Source organism: Acipenser ruthenus, chromosome 21, assembly GCF_902713425.1.
Source record: "Acipenser ruthenus chromosome 21, fAciRut3.2 maternal haplotype, whole genome shotgun sequence".
Classification (NCBI taxonomy): Eukaryota; Metazoa; Chordata; class Actinopteri; order Acipenseriformes; family Acipenseridae; genus Acipenser; species Acipenser ruthenus.
Window position 1 is genome coordinate 1334826 of NC_081209.1, and position 25158 is coordinate 1359983.

Consider the following 25158-nt stretch of genomic DNA (forward strand, 5'->3'; position numbering starts at 1 on the left):
ACTCTATTTCTCCTGCTTAGCCTTGTGATTTCATTTCATCCGACGCTTTACAAGAGCAAGCATTTCCAATTGAAAGAAACAGAAACGCATTCATATATATATATATATATATATATATATATATATATATATATATATAGAAATTAAAATGGGCATGACAAAAAAGTGAATTTGTAACATTATATATATTTTTTTCCTTGCTTGTTGCAATAATAATTACGAGAATGTCGAAATCAAGGCTTTCTACCTGGTGTATTATTATTATTATTATTATTATTGTTGATGTTGTCTGACTGTTTACAGACTCTCTTATAAATAAATAAATAAATGTTAAGGTTTCAGATTACAACATAAAATGAATTTGTAACAATTTCTCTACGGCCTAGAATGTCAGAATGCCGCTAACACACGAACTCACTGTAAGTTATTTCGTCCCAGTTTGATTTTAAAACAACACTTTTCAATGGTCTCTGAATCTCTGTGTCTTGGTGTGCTTTGACCAGGCTGTGTCCTGTTACAGTACTGGAAGAATTCTAACGAGTGGCTTTTTTAGAATTTTTTTTTTTTTAACCCACGTGTTGTTTTTACCTTTATATATATATATATATATATATATATATATATATATATATATATATATATATATATATATTTATTTATTTTTATTATTATTATTATTATTATTATTATTATTATTATTATTATTATTTTCTCAGTGCATCTCTACACTGGGGCTGGATGAAACTGGTTAAAACACAAGCCAGGCGCCCCGGAAGCCGTAACCAAGAAACACCAGCAAAACAACCCCAGGTCCAGGGCTACAGAATGTGAGCACAATGCAGACCTCTCAAGCAGATGCAGAGAAAGGAAGTGAGGTCACAACCCAGAGCCCCTCTCCCACTATACAGGGCTGGCCTCTGCTCTGGCCACTGCTTTGTGATATCTTTCGCTTGACTCCACTGGCCTCTTTCGGCGTTCAGTCGTCCAGGCCCGAAACACGTCCATTGATTGCGTCATCCAAATATTTGCCTTGTAAATGTATCTCAAGTAACTTACAATGACAGTGAAAGAATATGTATTGTCTGTGTAGGATATATAAACACCGTCACTATCCATCATCTGCAGTGTGTAGAATGTATAGATAGATAGATAGATAGATAGATAGATAGATAGATAGATAGATAGATAGATAGATAGATATGCATATATATATATATATATATATATATATATATAGATAGATAGATAGATAGATAGATAGATAGATAGATAGATAGATATGCATATATATATATATATATATATAGAGAGAGAGAGAGAGAGAGAGAGAGAGAGAGAGAGAGAGAGAGAGAGAGAGATAGATAGATAGATAGATATGCATATATATATATATATATCTCAGTGATTAGTAGAGCGCTTTATATTAAGGGCTGGGGGGAACTCTTAGTATATATAATGCAGACTGGATAAATACAGGATATGTTTTCCAATAAAATATTCGGCTGATGCACAAAACAAAGTGCAGCTGTCTAAGGGCTGTTGCATGGTATACAGTGCTATTGGTATTATTCAGGTTTGTCCTTACAAGAGCAAACCAAGGAATTGCAACTTTGTATCAAAGAAGGAGTCCCCTGACACCTTGTGGTCTTTTTGTAAATTGCAGCCTTGGCTACAATGTTGCACGAGCGTTTAGGGGTGCGTGACACACCCAATGCCTTCTTTTAGGAATCCGCACGTTGATAATGTCATCATAATGCGGTACGGATCAACTGAGCGTGTGATAAATACTATTGCATTCCATTAAGGAAAACTAGACATCCCGAAACAGGACCAATACATCCTCACCCCCCTTCATTTTGTGTGCAGGCTGTGAAATTGGGGTGCGATGCAGCATCGTATCATTAGAAAAGCGAGCCTATGTATATATGTGTAACAAACATAACTTGTCCTGTTTTACTTATGGCTTCATGTTATAGGCAATGTGAAAACGTTGTCTTTTTTTTTCTTTGGTGGTGTATGACCTCCAGGGTTTAATTAAACAGCGCGTGGCATTGGCATGTCTGCTTATAATGACCAGCTTCATTAACACCCTTATCTTCGGGTGCAGTGTTGTGCATGTACAGCTTCATTGTGAGAACAGTCCCTGGAGTCTAATAAGGGCTCGATTTCTCATTGTGGTCACATTACCCGACCTAATACATTTGCTATGGAGAAAACACAGCCCTTTGATTCGATTAAAGGCTACATAATGAGACTCGGCGACAGATCAAATTGCCGCTTATACCAATTGGGTGCGTTCAGTAACCGAGCAGCTCAGAGCGAGAATTTTTCCGGTCACTGGATCACAGATGAAATTTGGTCTGTCCCGCTCTGAGCTGCTCGGGACGACTCACTACTGCCAGGCACCAGATTGGATTGTGATGTCATACTGTTGAGAGATTAAAATGAGCATTCCACGCGCCCCTTGTAGTGGCATTGCAGGCAATTATAGGCGATTCGGACAGGAGCGGCCTTGCACCTAATTAAACAGACACGTTTATTAAATTGCTTTTATTATTAATAGCATTCAAGGTGGAAGTGAAATCGATATGTAATGTCACATTCTTCACTTCAAGCATTTGCATTTATCAGACACGTTCCAAACTTTACATGCACATTGCGAAGAGGATTAAGAAAATCCGAGGAGGAAGGATGCCCGTTTACTGATCAAATAAACACATCAAATGAGACAACGTTCAAATACAAAACATTTAAATGCACAAGTCGCTCTAACATTTTGATCGAGAGTGAATCTAATCTAATTTAAAAATCTTTGACTAGGTTGCATTTTATAGACGTCTGAATAATTTCTAGTGACACAAAAGTTTAGAAATGTTAAGACTACTGCCATTGCTAACTCAGTACAACTGAGTCAGAGCCCTATACCCTGTTACCCGTAACTCGATTGCACGTGGATCACGTTGCTGATGCCATTAATTCCTGCAGATCACTGCAACATTGGTCTCATTAGAATCCGCCCTCTCCCCAGTCTCTGGATTAATTTTTCTGTTGGAATAATAGAATAAAAGGGTAAGCTATGACAGAAATAGGCGACAAGTAATGTTATATAACCCTTGTGAAATGATGACGGCCCTTCAGCAGGAGAGGCGGTCGCTGCCGGGGTTGTGTAATATTCTGCATCCCATACAGTTCTGCACCCCCTGCTTATCTACTGTATGCAATCAGGTGGCCCTGATTCGTCTTCCGCACTTTCGCCTCTCGGTTTGTTTTGTTGGAACCCCTAAGTGAACACGTTTTCTAATGGTAAGTCTGTGGGTTAGTCTATATTTGCATTATTAGGGGACTATGTTTTTTTGTTTTGTTTTGTTTTTACTAATCAAAAACTACTTTATTGCATATAGTGCAATAAACAAGGGATGCAGAATTTTATGGGATACAAAATATTACACAACAGCGGGTCTCTATGGCTTTGCTTGCCCCCAGCGGTGGATCATGCAATTGCAGAGGTAACGTTGGGAGGAAGGAACACCACTGCGTGATTGCAATGCTGTCAGTCTGGCTTTGGAATAAGAACACAGATTGCTCCAGTAAAAACCCAGCTGTATAAATGGGTAATTGTATGTAAAAATAATGTGTAAAAAAATAATGTGATATATTGTAACAATTATAAGTCGCCCTGGATAAGGGCGTCTGCTAAGAAATAAATAATAATAATAATAATACAATGTATTACAATACAATACAACACAATTCACGTTCCAAAGCGCTTAACACACACACACACACACACACACACACACACACACACACACAAACTAACAATTCAACCATGAATAAAATAATAATACGAAAAGCAATACAAAAAATACATTTAAAAAAGAGATAAAAACATTGTAAGATAAGAAAAACTAAGATGAAAAAAGCTATTTTATAAAAATATGTTTTCAATCTTGATTCAAAAACAATAAGCGAGCCAATGCAGCTTCCCAGAAGCAGATTATTCCATAATGTTATATATATATATATATATATATATATATATATATATATATATATATATATATATATATATATATACACGCAACTCTCACCTTACAGAAGAGCTGGCGCGACATTTCCAGACCCTGCCAAGCAGCGCTTGCTTTAAAGGAGCGCAGCCTCTCACGTACAGAAAGGGGGTGAGCGCAGAGTTCACTCGGGGTAGAATTCTCAGCGGGTCTGTGGCACGGTTTTCAAATGCGTAACAGTGTGTTGTCGCGAAATCGCAAATTATAATGTACGTAAAAACCGGCGTCCAAAACAAGAGAAAGCACCCAGCCACGATTATTATGAGATGAAGAGACCCCCTCCGGTGCTCCCGCTCTGCTGAAGAGGGCTCCCGGCTGAGCTGGTACTTTGCAATCAGATACAGTTTAATATTATTATTATTATTATTATTATTATTATTTATTTCTTAGCAGACGCCCTTATCCAGGGCGACTTACAATTGTTACAAGATATCACATTATACATTATTTCACATTATACAGATATAACATTATTTTACATACAATTACCCATTTATACAGTTGGGTTTTTACTGGAGCAATCTAGGTAAAGTACCTTGCTCAAGGGTACAACAGCAGTGTCCCCCACTGGGGATTGAACCCACAACCCTCCGGTCAAGAGTCCAGAGCCCTAACCACTACTCCACACTGCAGTCCTAACATGATCACCAGCGTGATCACATTGCACACGAACGTGCCGATCGAGCTGATCTTTGCGGCGGTTGCTGAAGTAACCAAGTTTAGTGCAGCCACGTGGGCGTAGGCATAAACTCAAAGACAACACACAACCAGCACGGTTTTCATTGGAGTCATTCTCCTGCTGTATTGAAAAGGGGACACTACGGCGTGGTACCTGTCCGCCTGAGCCGCTAGGATGACCAGGTAAGACAGCCCTAAGAAGTTTGAAGAAATGAAATACGTCGTGTTTTTTTCCACTTACGGTATCATCAACATCAAAAATACCAACATAGTACCACGAAACCCCCGTCCCGATGTCACTAATGCATGTGCTCATCATGTAAATGAACCTGTTCTCGGTTCGCAGGGATTTGGTTATTACGATGGAAATGAAAACCGACACATTAATGATCACGATCACGGTGGCTAAGGCACCATTAAACAAAAGCAAGAGAGCGTTTCCAAAGCTATTAAACGCGACCGCTAAAGGAACCATGTCGCCCTTCCTCCAGATTTCTTGAGAATGTGTTAGGAGCTACACACAACTTTTATACGTGTCTTAAACCACCTTAGCAATGGGCAGTGACAACATGGCCCTTATGAGACTAATTAACACATCTGCACGTCATCGTGATCGATCAATTTCCACTTTCTTATTTTTTTTTTAAAATGCAGAACTGTATAGGATGCTGTTGAACAGAATCACGGGAACAACGGATCGCCTGGATGTTATAAATAAGGAGTGTTCTTATGCATAAAAACAGTCGATATCTCCACAGCTCCAGGTCGCTGTGAGCAGCCTCTTCCATATGCATGCAAACAGAGGTAAAACAATGATATGCATTTGCCTTGCCAGTGGCAGCTTCATTATAGGCATACATACTCTGATTTTAGCTGCTTTGTTTTTGTTACAGTCTGTCTTTTTAATCTATTTAGGCCTCCAATATTTAATGCAATAAATAACGAATACTATAAATGAAACTTATGGTATCTAAGAGCGTCCTTGTGATGGAGACTGGTACTAGACTGATGCCAGTTCCAGCGGTAGACTATTTAGACTTTATTAAGTCAATCAGTCAGAATAAGTTGAAGAGGTTCATAGGCTCTCCTCATCAATGCGTCGGTCCCAAAATGTCATATGAAGGGACGTTTTAAGAATGTTTGTGATCCATCAAACTCTATAGCATATTGGTATCCCGAAGGTTTTCAAAACTTGGAGGAGTTGCGAAAACCCGCTTGTGTTTGTAGTTTGAACACCGTTAACTCTGTCAGTTGGTAGCTCGACGTGATTCGTCGTTATTTTAGTAATGAGCAAGGGGACTTGGTCTCTGTCAGAATTTAATATGAGGTGGGGTCTCTCGTCTCATGCTTCCTCCGAAAAAAAAGTGTTTGAATACGTTCCCGTGACACTGGTGATGAGTTCATCAGTGGTAGCCACGAGTATTGCAGCACCGTTTATTTCCCTGACGTTGTCATATCAACATGCTATGATTGCATTGTTTATTGTAAATGTATGTCAGTAAATTAGTCCGCGTGCAGGAGTAATGCACCCTTAGCTATTTAAAACAGAAGGCATGCAGCAGGCTAAGCATTTGCAACATGTTATTGTGCAGCTGTAAATATCAAAGGGTTTCCAAAACTCACTACAACTAAAATCTAATTTAGATCAGTCTTATTGATGTCAAAGGGCTTACCGAATCCTGGTTTTTGACAGATTAAAAATAAAACGAAAAAAACGAAACTATGGCATATAAATTGCAGCTGTGCTCTAATATTTACACCACTGAGCTTCTTCTCGTCAGTTATATTTCAAACCCCAATACCACAGCCCAAAGTTATGTCAGGTGTCTGCATCGTGGTTTTGATTTGCATTGCTGTTTATTGTCACCCGCACCCCCGTTTCCCCTCAAATGCGTCGCGATGTTGTGATGCTCTCAGAACATTCGTGACCCCTTTCAGAAGATGATACCGCGATAACTGTATGAAGTCCATGTGAATTTATAAAGCATCGCACTCCCGTTTTCGAGCATCTCCTATTTTGATTAAGAGCCGCAGCAGGAGGTCCCATAGCACCACCTTGTGGGCTCTGGTGGGTACCCTAGAAAGTGACATTATATATTTCTATTATTATTACAATTGTGAATGTTTTTTATTATTAACATCTATTTGACTTTTGGTTTTACTTTCTTTTTTTTTAATCTTCACCTCAATCAATTTGCCACCCCAGATTTGCATAGACGGACAAAGCATGCAACCCCCCCCCGTTCAGAGTTTATCATGGCAGGAGCAGAGAATGCGAGGAGGTATGGTGCGATGTTTCGCATGTCAGTTACCATGCCATTCGCTTCACAACAAACACCTGCTAATAGTGCTATTAATGTTGCTAAGAGAAGGGTATGTGAGGTGGACAAGAAAGATGCCCTTTGAAAGATCCATCCCCACAGTTATCATTGAACATGCCTATTAGATACAGGGGAGCTTGAGCATTGGACTATTTGTATTATGTGTCTACACGCACGCACGCACGAACGCACGCACACACACGCAGGCACGCACGCACGCACACACACACACACATTGCAAACTGCATATCATATCCCCTCAATATAGTGACTATATACTGGAGTGGTAACTATAGACAGACGCATATCTGTGCTTCTTGTATTAACACCCGATCTGATTGAGATCAGTCGATTGAATGGGACGTTATCAAGGATAAATCACCCCATAGGAATGGGCCTGAAGGTACCTACTAGCCTCCCAACAGGTAGAGCAGGTCCGGATCGAGCGCGTTAATGGACGTCAGATGTAGTAACCGCTAGAGGGCGCTAAAAAGCGGTGTTGAAATAATAGTAAAAATTACTTTAATAGTAACACAGTTAGGTTTTAGGGGTTAGGGGTATGAGGTTAGTTGTAGACATTAGGTTTAGGGGTAGGGGGTAGATTTAGGGGTTAGTAGGCTAGTAGGTACTACTGGCTCATTACTATGGGATGGTTTAGCTTGATAACGTCCCCTTCAATCGACTGATTTCAATCAGGTCGGCTGGCTGATCAGTTATTAGATGATGATAATAATAATAATAATAATAATAATAATAATAATAATAATAATAATAGTAATAATAATAATAATAATTTACATAAGGGATATTACACTGTTAAACATAAATCATATATTGGTGTTTATTTACATTTTCTGAGAATGTACTTTAGGGGCACAAAATAAACACATTTCATGAAAAGTAAAAATGAGTTACAAGAAAGACTAGTTAACAGTAGGAATAATAAATACAAAATACTAACTTTGAATCCAAAACTACATCCATACGTACATGCATGCACGCATACACGCACACAAGCATGCACATAGTATTGAAGAAAATCAGTAGACCACATGAATGAGTTCAAGTGAAGTACGTCACATGTCTTTAGTTTTCCATTTTAATAGCCGAAGCGTACAGTGTGTTGCTGATAGTGCTACATATTCTGGGAGGGGGTAAGACATTCATTCACCCCGTGTGCAGAGCGAGCAGCCCGCGTTCCTTGAAAGGCAGGCATGGTCTCCTGGACGGTACTGCTGACACGGGTTGAGGTGCAGTGTGAAGCCAATCTCGTAATTGCACTCCAGTGATTTGAACTCTCCAGGCGTTCATTGTCAAGTGTCGTCCAAAGTGGAGGCATATCCCTGACACTTGTGATTGGCCCCCAGTTTTATAAGGAGCTGCGGGGGAGCGGGTGGTTTACCTCGCCTCAGAAGACAGTAAGAGGCACAATGGCTCTTTCGCCGGTGCTTCCTCTGGATGGATTCGGCAACGTGTTGCTTTTTCTTTTTAATATTTTCCTGGCTACCGGAATGGTCTTTTTAAACACTTCGGTGTTTACATCTATTGCGATGAACAAGTCGCTAAGAAACGAGAATCGTTGTTTGTACATGCTGAGTACTTGTATAAGCGACGTCTGTTCAGGATTTACTTACTACTACGTTGGCGTTCTTGACATCCAAGACAACTATGCATCTCCTAATAGAACGTATTACATAGGGCCTACGTTTCTCGGACTCTCCTACATGGCGACTCTGGCAGCTCAAGCAGATCGATACCACGCTGTCATTTCACCTTTCAAATACTCGCAAAGAATGACTCGAAACCGGACTGCTGTTGTCATCTTGTTTTGCTGGGTGTATGCTTTCTTCATCGTCGGGGTGAATAACCTGGTTCCGATCGGTACTGCCAGTGCAATCACCGGTATAGGTACCTTTGTGGCTAACTTGTTCACAGTTATAATCATGATAGGTCTCAACATTAAATTGTTCATAATAGCCAAGTTTCACCTTGAAAGGGACCCCCCTTCGGCCGAGAGAGAAAGCAAGCGGGCTTCAATATATCTCATTGTTGTGGTGGCTGTTTTTTTCCTCATTGCATGGTTACCTATATTCATTCACATAATCATATGCAACATTTCTGGCACCAGATGTTACGCTTTTAAGAACGAAGGGACGGATGCGATTCGAACTCTACCGCGAGTGAACGCTTTGATCACGCCGCTCTTGTACATTCGGGGTTGTGCTCCGTTAAGGGCGACGCTGTTCAGCAAGGTGTGGAAACCGTGCTGTAAAAACCGGAGGTAAGACACCTTCATTGAGTTGCGTTGGGGTCGTTTGTCTTTTGACGTTCAGTTGTTTTTCTTTTTTTAAGTTCTGTGTTCCTGTGATTTGTTCCATTAGCCTGGTTTAAAAACGAGCTACCATAGAAAAGTAATCCAAACATAATAATAATAATAATAATAATAATAATAATAATAATAATAATAATAATAATAATAATAATAATAATAATACCCCATGAAAGCAGCACTGGCAATATCAATACACCCACTTCACTTGTCAAAGCCCTATACCTTTCCTGCTCATGCATGTTTAAGAATATGTTCTAAATCGTGTATATTAAATGTCTGTGGGTATGCTATTTATGAAATCTTGATGGAACTGAGGACTGATGACACCCAGCAACCTACAGCATCAATCTCTGAACTAGTGTGGGGTGTCATTAAAACGATACTGCTGTTATAATCTATGTATCGCATGTCAATGCTTTTAGAAATGGATCGCTGTTAACGAAAGTATGACGAAAAAAAAAAACTATATTAATTGTGACATCTTTGTTTTCTTTCCTTCTCTGTTTTTTTTTCTGCAGAGTGAATCCAGAAACGGGGGAGCGATCATCAGAATCCAATGAAACCGCGGTTAATGTAGTATGCAAATCACAGAGCACCGAACTGGACACAAACTAGCGTTCTAGAACTGGCCTGTGCATTCTATCGTGTTACACACTTTTCAGATGCAAGTCCGCTAATGCGCTATTGTTCCAGTAGTCTGGTGTTTGAATGTGGATAGCACAAATGTGTTGATCTGTTTAAAACACACACACGCACACACACTCACACACACACACACACACACACGCACACACACACACACACACACACACACACACACACACACACACACACACACATATGGTAGCCTATATCCCCTTTGGTCACTTTGGCCAAGTTCGTTTTCAGCCGGTTCCCGTTGGCCTACCCTTTGGAAGCTGTTGAATCGTAGTTCATCGCTTTTGCTGAAGGCAATCTACCTGTTGATATACATTTTATTTTCAGTGATTGAATCCTGAATGGACTGATTGTACCGAAGGATATACGGAGGAATGTGTGCTAACCGAATTCCCCTATTTTAGGGGATTTTGTTTGAGTATCGCTTGGATTTCCCGACAAACTGCACAGAAAAAAAAGTTGGGAAAAATGTTTACCACAACACTGAAATACCGACACTTCTGAGTATAGAGTCCACTAATCTGTAGCGCTGAACACTGTACAATGCTATTGCTCAATGACAATTTATAATTGATACTAAATGATGTCGTTATGTATGTGATATTGTATTACAAGTTTGCACGTCACTATATTAAAAGTATTGTAACCCTCCACCCTCATGAATATAATTCATTTCGGTTCATTGTATTGTTCTCATTCCATCAGCTCTCCATCTCAAAGGAAGAGGGACAACTTTGAAGCCGTATATACCCATGAGCGCGGGTGCGTGCGTGCGCATGTCTGTACGTACACTAAAAAAGTGAACACTCATGTTTAATTTTTACACACTCGTGTTTAAATATTACACTCTCCTATTTACTTATTTAATGGCTCCTGCTTAGATCTTTTATATATACTGTATACAGACTATTTGTTTTACTCGGTGCCTTACCAAAGAAGTCATTCATAATAAGGGTGATTTAACTGGGTCTTGAGGGTACAGCTTAGGTGGTTTATAGTGCTAGTCTTGTACTTAGGACCATCATCATTTATTTTAAGATTTCTTGGAGAGTGAATTAAATCGATAGGAATGATCTTGTAAAAGGTATGAAAACCTCGAGGAATATATCCAAGAACAAAACAGATTTGATGGACGGGGCAAAGGAAAAGAGAGAACGCAGAGCGTTGTGTCTGTGTTAAAGAGGTACTTTCTTAATGTTATCACTTGTCAAACAGTCAGCACTGGTTTTTATTTATTGTAATCCAGTATAACAAAGTGGCACAACCTAGTGGTCAGAACAGAGGTGTTACACAAGTGACCTGGTGAACAGCTGGGAATAATAAAGCGAGCCCCTTTAGTGCAAAAGGAAACGCGCTTCCTTAACAGAACTGGATAAGAATCCGCATGCACTGTACTGTCACTGCTACATCAAATCCAACACTACCAAGTAGAGTCTGTGGTTTGTGTTTCATTCCGCACCACACGACTTTCTTCAGCCATTTCTTAAATACAAATATGCAAGAAATATATCATATACATGCTCTATAAAACTGGGAATATACTGCAGTCTTACGACTTCCCACTATCTGTCCCTTACTTTCAGGATCTCGTTATACTTTACACACAACAGTGCGCCAGGGTGCGCAAATCCGGTCCTCGAGGGTCGTTAACTAATCAGCTGATTAAGTGATTAAGACTGGCTTACAGGTGGAGGGAGGGCTCCGGATATCGGGCGTCTCTGTACACCGGCGATCAGGCTTACAGCAGAGGTGGCCAAGGTTGTCCCTTCCAGTCCTGGTGTTTGTTCCAGTCCTTATCTTAAATGTTTGTCTCATCCAATTAAACCTCCACCCAGTCCCTGAACTCGTTAATGATTTCCAATTAACCGTGAGGTGGAGGGACGCCTTTGCTCTATGGCTTAGTAGCGTGTGATGACGTGGCCTGTCGTTTATTAAAAACGGGTTTTTGCAGCCTAGGGGGTATGTTACACCTGTTCAGACAGCATCTGTAAACCTCACAACTCTCGACTATACTGGGCTATGTTGCACCCAGTTGTATCAGTACTTGCATCATCTTGTTCTTGCACTTGAACTGCTCCATACCTCGCTGTATTCTAGAACTGCTCTCAATCATAATTACATTTTCTGTATCTTGTACTTGATTTTACTCTTCCGGTAGCTGTATGTAACTGCTCTTAGTGGTAATCGCTCCCAAACATAATCATTTACTGTATTTTTTTTTATTTTCTCACATTTGTATGTGCTGTTATTTATTACTGAATGTATTGTTTGTTTTTTTGTAACTGCTCTTATCTGTAATGTGATATTTTGTATTGTGATATTTTATAATGTGATATTTTGTATTGTGATATTTTGTAACAACTGTAAGTCACTCTGGAGAAGGGCGTCTGCTAATAAATAAATAAATAAATAAATAAATAAATAAATAAATAAATAAATAGAGTTGCCAGCAACTTTACGGCTTCCAGTACCAGTACCATTACTAGTACCAGCACAAAACACTTTAACAAATAATGCAGAATGCGTACATGGGTTACTATATGTGTTCTGTAGTAACCATGACCTATCTGCACTCTCTCAGGAGTTATAAGCCAGTTTTACATTTGACCTTTAGGAGAGGTCAAAGGTCACAGGCAATGCCATTTTTTGATATTATTATTATTATTTGTTTCTTAGCAGACGCCCTTATCCAGGGCGACTTACAATTGTTACAAGATATCACATTATGTTTACATATAATTACCCATTTATACAGTTGGGTTTTTACTGGAGCAATTTAGGTAAAGTACCTTGATCAAGGGTACAGCAGCAGTGTTCCCCACTGGGGATTGAACCCACAACCCTCCGGTCAAGAGTCCAGAGCCCTAACCACTACTCCATACATGGGTTACTATATGTGTTCCATAGGAGTTAGTAGCCTTTTTTTATTGCAGCAACTTCCCTTTAACAACGTTTAAAGACAACCACACTAGGATCATGTGTGCCAATGTTTGGTTCAGTCAGTTTGAGAGCAATAATCCCAGCAATAACATTATTATTATTATTATTATTATTATTATTATTATTATTATTATTATTATTATTATTATTGTTATTGTTGTTGTTGTTGTTGTTGTTGTTGTTATTATTATTATTATTATTATTATTATTATTAACCAGGGGTTCAAAACCACTGGTTTAGGGTACCCCAGCCTGCGAACGACTGTGGGAAAAAATGAAGTTACAGCCTACAAGGGCAGGCAACTCCGAGGTGTAATGACTATAATGAATTGATAAACTAGGGTACTTTAGGACTTGGTCTACAGAGGTTAATTGTCAGTAATAACATGGTTGGAACAAATGGAGTGGAAGTTCTGAGGTTGCCTGGAATCTAGACTAGTTCGTTGCCGGCTCCTCCTGTGACCTGCCTGCCATGTTTGAAGGGATTCTTGGAACGTCATTACTTTACTCATGCGCAGTGATGTAAAGGGCAGTGAAGACGCACAGTTCACTTAAAAGTCACCGTTGTTGCTACACACGGGTAAATAAACAGCGACTGTGCAAGTCCCTCGAGTACCTCAACATGACTGTGTTCAGTGTATGTGATACTTTATTGTTCATAAAATATAATACGGCCTATCCGACCCTGTCGTTTGTGGTAAATAGATCCTTGGTTGATTTCAGATGATCCTTCGTGGTCCTCTTGCCCACCTAAACCGCGCTGAATTTAAATACCCTTCCACATGCTTCCCTTGGGAGGAGAGCCAGCGGGGTGCATATGAAAGAGTGGATGTGTCGATATTCACTGCTATTTTCAATTAAGAGAGACACCCCCCCCCCCCCCCCCAAACCAAATGTTTGCGAATTAAACATAAGTTTGTGCAACATGTTTTAAACACAATTTAAATTGTTTGAGACTAGACTACACATCAGAAACACAAAACACGGGCGCGCGCGCGCACACACACGCGCACACGCACACACGCACACGCACACACACACACACGCACACACACATATACTTTATATGAGATGTATGTTTAATTCTTCAGCATTTGGTTTACATTGTACACACAAATGTAAAATAGATGACAGAGTTGCTCCTTAAAAGAATATATATATACACACACACACATAATACAAATAAGCAACACACAGGCAGTGTTTAGATTATCATCAAATATCAAAGGTGTGGTCCAGTCTTAACTTCGTCAAACGTTCTCCAGTTTCAGGATTGATACTGTAAAAAAACAAAAAAACCTGTTACAGCTTGTCAGTATGAATCAATGTGTTTATTTAATCGACAGAGCCGTGCTTAAGACTTACATCGAATTTCCAATGGGACCAAGAAAGACGGCGGTCCTTACAGTAAGCGATTCAAACTTCTCTCTAAATAACGATTCTGTATCTATCAAATGATAGCAAACTCAACGAAAAAGAAAGCGTACAACAAGGCGTAAAGAGTTAGATGAGACGCATCCGCTGCGTTGTTGCCGTAATAAACACGAAGATGTCAACATGACATACACTTTTATTTTGGTATTTAGTAATGTTAATAATAATTTTAGTGATTTAAAAAATGCAAAACGACATGTGGAAATATGGTACTAAAATACAGTATTGTTAACATTACGTATATTACAAAGTGGGTTTGTAGGGTTTCAAGTCATAGACAAACGATTAGTGCGTTCAACTGTGTGTAAAAAAACAAAAAAACAAAAACACGCAATGTGTGTGAAGTGTAACACAGATTAATCAGAGATGCACTGTATCATGCTGATGGCTCTAAAAAAAATACAGCTACCCCCAGATGTACCGGTAAATTTAGCAGCTTTGGAGCCACTCTATACGGCACTTACCTTTCTCGCCTGTGAAGCTGGTGCATGGTTTTCACAGAGCTGGCTTTTGCAAGCTGTGAGCACCATCTAACGTACAGCACTGGCGTAATCCCAGCGCTCAACACTGGCAGCAGAAATGCGGACAGCGGCACCGTTTCGGGTCTCATCAACTGAAACGGTGCTTCTTTGAAACACAGGACAACTGTGCAGAAAAGCTGAGGGGACCAAATGAGAACAACCCAGGCTGAAACTATCGCTATTAGTATCAGGGAGTTTTGATTTGTGCTTACCCTTCTCTTGGCCTTTGTATTAACAATCATTAGCAGCTTGATGTTCAACACTATCATAATTAAGAAGGTAATCACACTGCAGACCGGAGCAGCTATGCATTCTATTTTCAAGAGGGTACCGTGAGTTACTGTGGTCTGAACTGCAAACACTGCTAACGGCATTGTCCAGAGGCACACCACAATAAACATTGTTTTTAACGGCGTTATTCTTTGGCGGTATCTCAGAGGTTCGCTTCCAAAATGGCAGCGGTCTGCCTGAGCCGCTACAATTGTTAAGCAAGATATCCTTGTAAAGGCATTGAATATGTTTCGTTTTGTGTTTGTAGCTAAATCAATACCGCGTAGTTCAATACAGAGGAAGCAATACCACGACGCGACCGTGCAGGCGCCGCATACACAGCTGCTTATCATGTACACGAATATATTTCGATTTCGACAGTACAGCAGGTTCCTCAGAATAACGACAAAGCCAGTCACATTTATAAGGATAATAGACGTAGCTAAACTCAAGCAAGAAACAGGTAGCACCGTGTCCATCACATCAAGTAGCCCGTACGAAATGCTACTGCAATGGACTTGTAAAGCTATTACTAGTAAATAAAAGGGGCGTGTCTGTAGGGAATTGGGGTTGACGGGGATTAGCAAAGATCCGCTGAGCAGCAATTAAAGCGCGCGCCTTCTGTTGAGTCTGCATTGGAACGGCGTCACTGCTGCATGCAATGATGACGAACAGGGTGGGTGGTATCATGCAACACGTCACACTGGAATTTATAAGCAACATAGTTGTATTGGTGACAGCATTGAGATTATAACCTGAACAGGTTGCTCGGTTTCAACGTGGATGCTAAAACATCACACGTACACGGGATTTCATTACTTCGTGGAGATAACGGAGCTGGCACGATCTGCCAGGTCAAGCCTTCCCCTACAACGCCAAGGACCAAGCCCGATGCCGCGGGAAATAGCACTGCAGTCATACACGGAAGAGCCTCGCGTCGCGGCGTGCTTTCACAGTAACAGTTTGCGTTACACGAACCCGGATTAGATCGGAAGTGTGTCTGTAGAGCAGGCACAGAAAGCAGGTTATGAATCTGTAAACACGATGCGTATCAAATGAACAATATATGGTTTTGTATTTTGCTTACATGTTTGTATTGGATGGTGTATCAATGTACTGGGTATTCTGCATACTGTAAAACACATGTCTTATAGATCAGATTTTACACATATTTAGGGATTTAAACTTATAACGCGTGTCTAAATATTGCACCCTGAAAAACAAACACTCAGGTCCGTTTTTTTCTCTTTGTTGCAATTGTATTTTGCCTCGGTTCGAGGTAACTTTGCAGCAGTGTCCCTTTCAGTGATGGTGCAGCTTTTGCATTTTAGATGTATTTTCTTTTCTTTATCTTTCTTTTGCGGTCTCTGTTAACACTCACGTGCACTTTCTTTTACTCCAGTTCTCATGTCCGACCTTTCACCTGCTTTATATCAAAATGATTCATTTCTTAAAGGCACAGTGCTCCATTACAGTGTATCTTTTTATGTCTAACTCTAGTATAGCAAATGCAACCAAACTAGCATGATAAACAGTGCATGGAAGTTTGAGCTATTTTAACTATTTAAAGGACATTCACTTCAAGTTTTTAACCCTAAACATTGTAATACTTAGTATTTTCTAGGGCACAACATAAACTATATGTGTATTGTAAAATAAAATGAACAATTCCTTGGACTGGATTACGTGGGTCTGCATTATTATTATTATTATTATTATTATTATTATTATTATTATTATTATTATTATTTATTTATTTATTTATTTATTTATTTATTTATTTATTTATTTATTTCTTAGCAGACGCCCTTATCCAGGGCGAGTTAAAATTGTTCCAAGCTATCACATTATTTTTTACATACAATTCCCCATTTATACAGTTGGGTTTTTACTGGAGCAATCTAGGTAAAGTACCTTGCTCAAGAGTACAGCAGCAGTGTCCCCCACCTGGGATTGAACCCAGGACCCTCCGGTCAAAAGTCCAGAGCCCTAAATATGAGCACAGCAGCATGACTTCAAGAGAACACGACTCTTGGTGATATATCACATTGTATTACATTATGGACAATGGGAGTAGAAGCTGCTCTGGCCCATATACATGTTTTTTTTTTTGTTTTTTGTTTTTTATGTACCGGATCAAGTGAATTTGTACAAAGCGAAGTGCAAACCGAATTTTTTTCTGAGGTTACACTGACCTGTAAGCGAGAAGTTCGGTTTCCACTTCTGACCTGAAGAAGGGATCATATTAAAAGGGAAATCATACACAAGACACCATTACCACATGGCTGCCCAAATCTGATCCTTGAGGTCCGGAATCCTCCAGGTTGTGTTGGTATGGGTAAATAATGCTTAAGACATGGAGGGAACTTCATTGGTTCAATAATAGAGTATTGGTGAAGCAAAGACCTGGAGGGCTCAGTCAGCTTCTTGTGGTACGGAATTGTGCATGCAAGATTGAACACTGGAATGCCAAGATCCTGCATTTCAGCACCATGGACAGCTCATCAGACAACCTGTGATTCCACAAACCCGATTCACAAGTCACTGTTTCTATTCAAACACTGGGTGGTGGGTGAATAACATATAATATATATTACGATGCAGTACCATCAACCAATCAGCTCTAGCGTGCTTCTATCAGATGCCCGCTGCCAGTTCGCCACATCAACTGTGAATCAAATTTAAAATAAATCCGCGCAAGTACCGGGTTTTTCATTTTAACTTGGCATAATGAAAGCTCGGGTCACACTTATTGCACAGCACATACTAAATAAAGACACAGATGGTCCAAACGTATTTTATTATCCATTAAAACCAGCGAACCGACCAGCCCAGTCTCTGCAACTGCCGAGTCAGCCCGACACAGCCTATCAGTACTATTGCTTCATTCAAATACCTGACACTGTCCAGTTAAACTATAAGTAACTGTGACAAGTAAACAGATATTTGATTAATAAAGTTATTTGTTGTGTGTGTGTGTGTGTGTGTGTGTGTGCGCGCGCGTGCGTGTGCGTGTGCGTGTGCGTGTGCGTGTGCGTGCGTGTGCGTGTGCGTGCGTGTGTATTTCAAGAAATGTATATTACTTTTTTTTTGTTCCAATAACTCATTCCAATAAATTATTGGTATGCATTCAATACCTTTTATAACTATATGTGGGGCGAGTTAACGATTGCTCCCTTGGAAAAGGCTTTGGGAATTTACCCCAGGAGTACCTAAAGGCAAACCACACACCTGCAGCGCATTGTCATGCTTTAATCTAATACTCGACATTTTTCTTAGATGTCATATCTAACTTTCCTGTCGCGAGTCCATAGTATTTGACAGTTTAGAAAGTACATTATGGTAACATTAAAAAATAATTATTTTCAAAATAAAGTCCGTGTTCCAATGGCAGGTCAAACTATGCTGCTGTCAGATCTCTTAGGACTGGTTTTAATCCTGTTGGATATCATTGTGATGAATATTTCAGCAAACGCTGTTTTAATGTTATAGTACAAACTTTTGTAAATGATCCTTTCGCATTACACAGTGCTGCAGCTTGTCAAGGTTCACGAGATGACTTTCTACTATATATTGAAAAGCTGATATGAGCCATGTAATGTCATGCAGCAACTGAAAATGCATATCTGTTGACAAGCCAACTACAACATTACTGCCTGGCGTGCAGGGCAAAGTGGAAGAGAAATATATAGGGCACGTTGACACATTATTGATGCTGTTTCCTCGCAGTATAATCACATGTTTTAAGAATTTAAAATAATCTAATAACACCGATTTCAATATACCTTGTTGTGTCTTTCAGCGCGTTGTCTATTTGTCCAGAGCCAAATGCTGAGGAACAGTCAGGCTTCCAGGAGCATCACAGAACCCCTAAACTGAAATCACAATTGTACCCCAAGCCTTATCTTATCTTAATTCTTACTTTAAAGTCAATATCAGGACTTCTATTCAGTACACAAGGTGGACAATACAAAATAAGATTCTCTGAAAGAGTGAAGCCGGTAGGCTAGTATATAAAACGTATAATAAACACTAAGATGTGTTTAAATCGGTTTCATTAGAATATTTTTAATATGTAGACATGTGATTGTATAGTGCTGTCAGCAGTACATGTGCCACACACGAGGAATCAAATGATATTCCCTTTGTTTGACATTTTCTTTTAAATAAATACATTTCAGTTTTTGCTTTGTGCACATTCCTCAATTCTCTTCTTTTCGTGAACAATGTTAAGTGCGCATGTTTTCATTTATCTGTGGAAATCCTTCTTGGAATAAGAAAGGTGCTGGCTGAGGTAAATGGGTAACACATGTTGCGGGCAATCGTTATTTACTCCTGGAGAATATATAGTTTCGGGGTTGCACACGACTTTGATAGGAGTACGGCGGGGAGCGTGTTATATTTTTCTTTAAATACATTATATTCAAATATCAGTTTTGAAATGGGTCTATCTCTCTTTTCACCCCTCATGGTACACCCTACTTTACCTTATGTTCAGATGTTCTGTGAAAATAATATAACTTTGTACATTGTGGAATCTCTGCTCTATTAAAGTACCGACCTCTGAATCTACAACTTGTGGATCATTTATCATTTGCGTGCTTCATGCAAAGCCTGCTGTTTCATTCTGTTATCAAAGCAGACGGCTTTAATTCAAATTAGGTTGCTTTGAAGGCGGTCCACATTTAAAGAACTCTTAATTTATGCCCAAAAAAACACAAAACTTTCTGAATGTTGCTTTTTCAAAACGAAACTTTAATGAATCACCTCCCATTTAATTAAAATGCAAAGAAGACATAATTCTGAACCAATTCCCTTTCGTTGCACTGTCCCGAGCAAAACCCATTAGCACGCCAGCCTTGTACAAAATGGGAGGTTCTGCTCTTAAGGAAGCTGTTCTTAGAAGTGTCTGGTGGAAACTCTGCCACAAATGTAAAAGAAGGTAAGAACCCAATTTGATACCCTTGGGCTTTACCAATAGTTATAAAGATGTCATCCTATAAAGTCAAATATCCCCACGTTATTCCTCCGCACATTTGGCTGTACCCCAGTGTTCTGGATCTTTATTTTTTTAGTTTTAGATCTGATGCATGCTGTCTTTATTTGAATCTGCTCCGAAAACTAAATAAAGTTTATGAAGAAACATGGAAAACTGTGATTATAAAAACAACCCTATCTGAATCAGTGACGCCTTTATAAACGGCTTTCTTTTTCTAACTTAAGGTGCGTAAAGTCCCGCTTTTCTTTTATTCTGGTTGCTATGCGCAGGCAGTACTGCAGCAACGTGCTCTAGACATGGGATTCATTATAACAAAATAGGTGGGATGTACAAAAAGCGCCATCAAGAAAAAAAACATGTGGCAAAGATGCCACCTAGTGTTTTGAACGAAAATAACTTCGAGGTAGATTAAGAGATGAGAAAGATGTCCTGAGCCATCCAAATACATAAACAAAACTATATATATATATTTTAGCTCAAAGAGCCAGCTGCCCAACGTTTCGATATGTTGTACATATCTTTCTCAAGGGAGCCTGTGTTTGAATCAAAACATTGGAGGTATTTATAGGTTTTTGACGGCATGACAACTATTTGTTATTGTTTACATTCAAATCCATGATTTATTCTTACATGATGTAATGGTGTTCTATATATTGTGACATCATTTTTACTTCTATCTTTGAATCTGTATTAATTCTAATTAACACTACTTTATATAAACTTATATTTTTATTATATCATGCAATGCTGGCTCTGAGGATCAGTCTAGATTTGGCCTCCCCAGCGCATCAGCATGCACTACTTTTGAATGAATTTTGTTTATTTATTTAAATGTTATATATTTATTGAAGTTAATTAGTTCATTCTTTTCTGTTGAGTCCCGCTGGCATAATCGTGTTCAGTCTATTTATCCATTTACTTTCTTTTATTCTTCTATATGTCGCATTGTCTAATTTGAGCTGTTCTAATACTACAAACTTTACATCATTTATGTCATGTCCCTGACTGGTGAAGTGCTGTACTATCGGTTCATTCATTTTTTTTATTTCTAATTAATGAAAGGTGGTTCTGAATTCTTTTATATAAAGTAGTTCCAGTCTCTCCAACATATTTGGTTTCATCACATTTTTCACAGGCTATTCCATAAACGACATTGCTATATATATACACACAACTGACATTTTAGATTACGAATGGATCTAATTAAGGTAATGTGTATTTGTCCAAACTCAAATATCTAAAAATGAAACATACACTTTTAAGCAGGTTTACAAACAAACAGGTGTTTATATCATAGGAGGCGAAACGCTAATACTTTCGCTAATACATTTTAGCACCTAATGGTAACTTACATTTACACAAATGCACGAACGTGTACTCAACTCCTAATGAAACATTAAAAGTTCCAAGTACAGGTATTGTTTTACATTGTTTTAAGAGGTAGATAAAAACAAACCATATTCGTTATGTAGGAGGTAGCTGAAGTAAAGTGCTCTTCTTTTGGGTCTATTGCTTAAATGAAGTATCTGACAGACTCGCTTAAATGTACCACAATACTGACTGCGTCTGTAATGAACTGAATTAAACTCCTTAGCAATGTTAGTCATGTTCTCTTGATCAGTGCTACAGCATCGCCTTGTTCAAACATTCTTGGTTCTTGATCTTAGGAAGTTCTTTAGTCTTCGCAATGCTGAGAAGCTTCTCTCAGCTGCAGTACTGGATATTTGCAAAGCGAGGAACATCTGATAATGGGACAGACTTAAACACATCAATCAAAATGGTGACTTTTGCGAGTGTATTGATATTCAATGGTGAAACATTTATTAGCTGCACACTCAAATCCGTATCAGAGGTGAAGGGAACCTGTATCAGCGCTGTGCTGATGTGCACAATATGATCACAGATGCATGACTTAAAGAGAACAAGACTCTTGGTGATATATCACATTGTATTACATTATGGACAATGGGAGATAGAAGCTGCTCTGGCCCATATACATGTTTTTCTATTTTATTTTGATACTTTCACACCCTAGCCATTCAGTGGGTGTTTGGGTTATTATTATTTTTTGTTATTTTTTTCCATTATCAAATTCCTACTAAACTTTTAAAAAAATAAATATTTTATAAAGCAACCTTGTTTTAACTGTACCTAGTTTTGTTTGTCTCTCCTTGGTGTTGCCTCTAGTCCAAATCCCATCTATTACTAAAGAGCCTGTTTTTTTGTTGTGAGGTACTGTGTTTCTCTTAGCTGCATTTAGGAACTGAAGTGAAATTAATTCTAGTCCTGGCGCTTAAAACCAGGTGGCGTAGTCGACGACTATTTTTATTTAAGGGGACCCTGAGTGTCATAGACACGCAGTGTGACACCAGCAAGTTATTATTTAATTATTTATTTTCAAAGAAAGTTAAAAAATAAACCACAAAGCAACGAGAATGTAACATAAGCTACTTTTAAAAATATTTACAGTATGCCCTGATCTTTGCATTTGCCATGTATTATTATGCAACAGTAGATAATGTAGAAATGTAATATTTCTAGAAATGTATATAACTTTATTTTTTAGCTCCATGAACTCATTCCAATAAATTATTGGTATGCATTCAGTACCTTTTATAACTATATGTGGGGCGAGCTAACGATTGCTCGTCCGAGTTCCAATGGCATGTCAAACTATGCTGCTGTCAGATCTCTTAGGACTGGTTTTAATCCTGTTGGATATCATTGTGATGAATATTTCAGCAAACGCTGTATTAATGTTATAGTACAAACTATTGTAAATGATCCTTTCGCATTACACAGTGCTGCAGCTTGTCAAGGTTCACGAGATGACTTTCCTTATTTCTTACACTACCCTTGTCGTTACTTTAGAGGGCGTGCTAAAAATGAGAGATTTTTGCAGTGCTTAGTTTCTTCTTTTAAATGTAACAACATATGCGAGGCAGACAAAGTTCAAAAAGCACTGCTTACCATTCTGTCACGTGTCACCCATGCCAAGCACAGTGCTGGTATCAAAGCTTTAAAGGTAAAAGATACAACCTTTCACGGTACAAAGTGATGGATTTATTTCTAGTTTTTGAACTTTCAACATGTGTTTTTTTCTTAATTGAATGCTTTGAAAATCCTCCCGAAAGTGTCACAGCTACCCCCTCCCCATTTTTTCACAATGACCCTAAAATGCTTACTCGTTTGTTTAGCTTTATAAACAGACCCAGAGTCTGCAGAGCGCCTTATCAAATGAAACCTCTGTCCAAAACGCTGTTCTTCGGTGAACTTTCCTGTTCTTGGTTGTGTAAATGGGAGGTAGTCGCCACCTTGCGTTTTCTTTGAAAATAACCTCCAGATACCTAACAAACTGAAATATGGGGCACGATCTGCAGTATCAAAAACATTTCTTAATTGCGTTCCAGGGATTTAACTGAACTCTATTGCGAGATCCATTACTTCACCACCCTCAAATTACCTCAACACTATAAATAGCAATACGCTACTTACCAGAACCTCACTTTATCATCATCCAGACACAAGGAGATATGACTGTCCCCCTTGCAGTGGCTTTTGATAGCCCAGGCGATTTTGCCATTTTCATTTTGAACATACTAATAGCTACCACGATTGTTATAGTCGCTGGGTCGGTAGTTATAGCTATACTTTGCACAAAGTCTCTTCGCACGGAAAACAGGTTCATTTTCATGCTGAACACAAGCATCAGCGACGTGATATCGGGTTTTGCTTGGTATTACAGTGGACTTTTTGATGTGCAGGAATATTATCCACGAAGGAATTCAACATTGGGCATATTAAACTCATGTGTGGGAGTGAACGTGTTTACTGTTCTGTTCGCACAGATTGATCGATATTTAGCCATAGGTCACCCTTATATTTACAGTCGCTACATCACCAGGTCAGTAATTATTGGAATTTGCATTTATTGTTGGGTTTACGTTTACTTAGTAGTCCTGATTAACAACGTCGTTACTTTGGAGGCAGCTACACAACAAAATGCATATGGTGCACTAGCTTTTCAGATAATAATAACGTTTACAATGCTTGGATTGAACCTTAAACTCTATCTTATCGCTAAATATCAACTTTCACGAGATCCGCCAGGTCCAGAAACCGACAACAAGAAAGCCTCGCTGAGACTCATTATTGTCGTGGCATTTTGCTTTCTTGCTCTTTGGACTCCAGTGTTTGTCAATACTATACTGCGTAACATGATGTCACCGTATGCATACATATCTATAAATAGTGGGACTGACCCTTTCGTTGTACTGTCCGAAGTGAACCCCATTAGCACGCCAGCCTTGTACATAATGGGAAGTTCTGCCCTTAAGGAGGCTGTTCTGAGAAGAGTCTGTCGTGTGTTCCGGAAATGCAAAAGAAGGTGAGAACTTAGGAAAAGGCTGAACCATTTACGTATTTATTTTGGTAAGAGGCGGTTGCCAAAGCACTATCCCGATATATTCCTGCTTTTTAGAATATGGTTAAGTCCTTAAATTGAGCTGTTTTTTCTTTATGTTACAGAACTGATCCAGAGAATGCCTTATCAAATCAAACCAAGGGAACGGATCTAGCCAGACGTGGAAATACTGATTTCCCCGTTTGTGTCCTATAGAAATGCGTTGGCTTTTCTGTGTACCTGCATATTTTACTTGCCTCGTAGAATCCTGGTTAAGATCTATGCATTGAATTAAGTACCATTGTATTGTTATTAACTTACTGGAAATGTTGATACAGGTATGTAGGATACTATTGTAATATATTTGTGAAAAGCTGATATGAGCCATGTAATTTGATGCAGCAACTGAAAATGCATATCTGTTGACAAGCCAACTACAACATTACTGCCTGGCGTGCAGGGCAAAGTGGAAGAGAAATATATAGGGCACGTTCACACATTATTGATGCTGTTTCCTCGCAGTATAATCACATGTTT

The 25158-nt window shown here is 39.0% G+C and overlaps 2 protein-coding genes and 1 pseudogene across 2 annotated transcripts; 2 read left to right on the forward strand and 1 right to left on the reverse strand.

The window, feature by feature from the left end:
- Nucleotides 1-4087: 4087 nt before the first annotated feature.
- Nucleotides 4088-5220, reverse strand: LOC117428258 (beta-2 adrenergic receptor-like; annotated as a pseudogene).
- Nucleotides 5221-8496: 3276 nt separating this feature from the next.
- Nucleotides 8497-9351, forward strand: LOC117428259 (trace amine-associated receptor 2-like). Its single transcript, XM_034047141.3, has one exon. It carries the CDS (start codon nt 8497-8499, stop codon nt 9349-9351), a length of 855 nt encoding a protein of 284 aa, XP_033903032.1.
- A 14401-nt stretch (nt 9352-23752) lies between these two features.
- Nucleotides 23753-24610, forward strand: LOC117428260 (G-protein coupled receptor 183-like). The gene has a single exon (XM_034047142.3). It carries the CDS (start codon nt 23753-23755, stop codon nt 24608-24610), a length of 858 nt encoding a protein of 285 aa, XP_033903033.3.
- Nucleotides 24611-25158: the final 548 nt, after the last annotated feature.

What these genes read in the sequence shown, in the direction of transcription:
- LOC117428260 (XM_034047142.3), top strand. Translation starts at nt 23,753, where the DNA reads ATGACTGTCCCCCTTGCAGTGGCTTTTGATAGCCCAGGCGATTTTGCC.
- LOC117428259 (XM_034047141.3), top strand. Translation starts at nt 8,497, where the DNA reads ATGGCTCTTTCGCCGGTGCTTCCTCTGGATGGATTCGGCAACGTGTTG.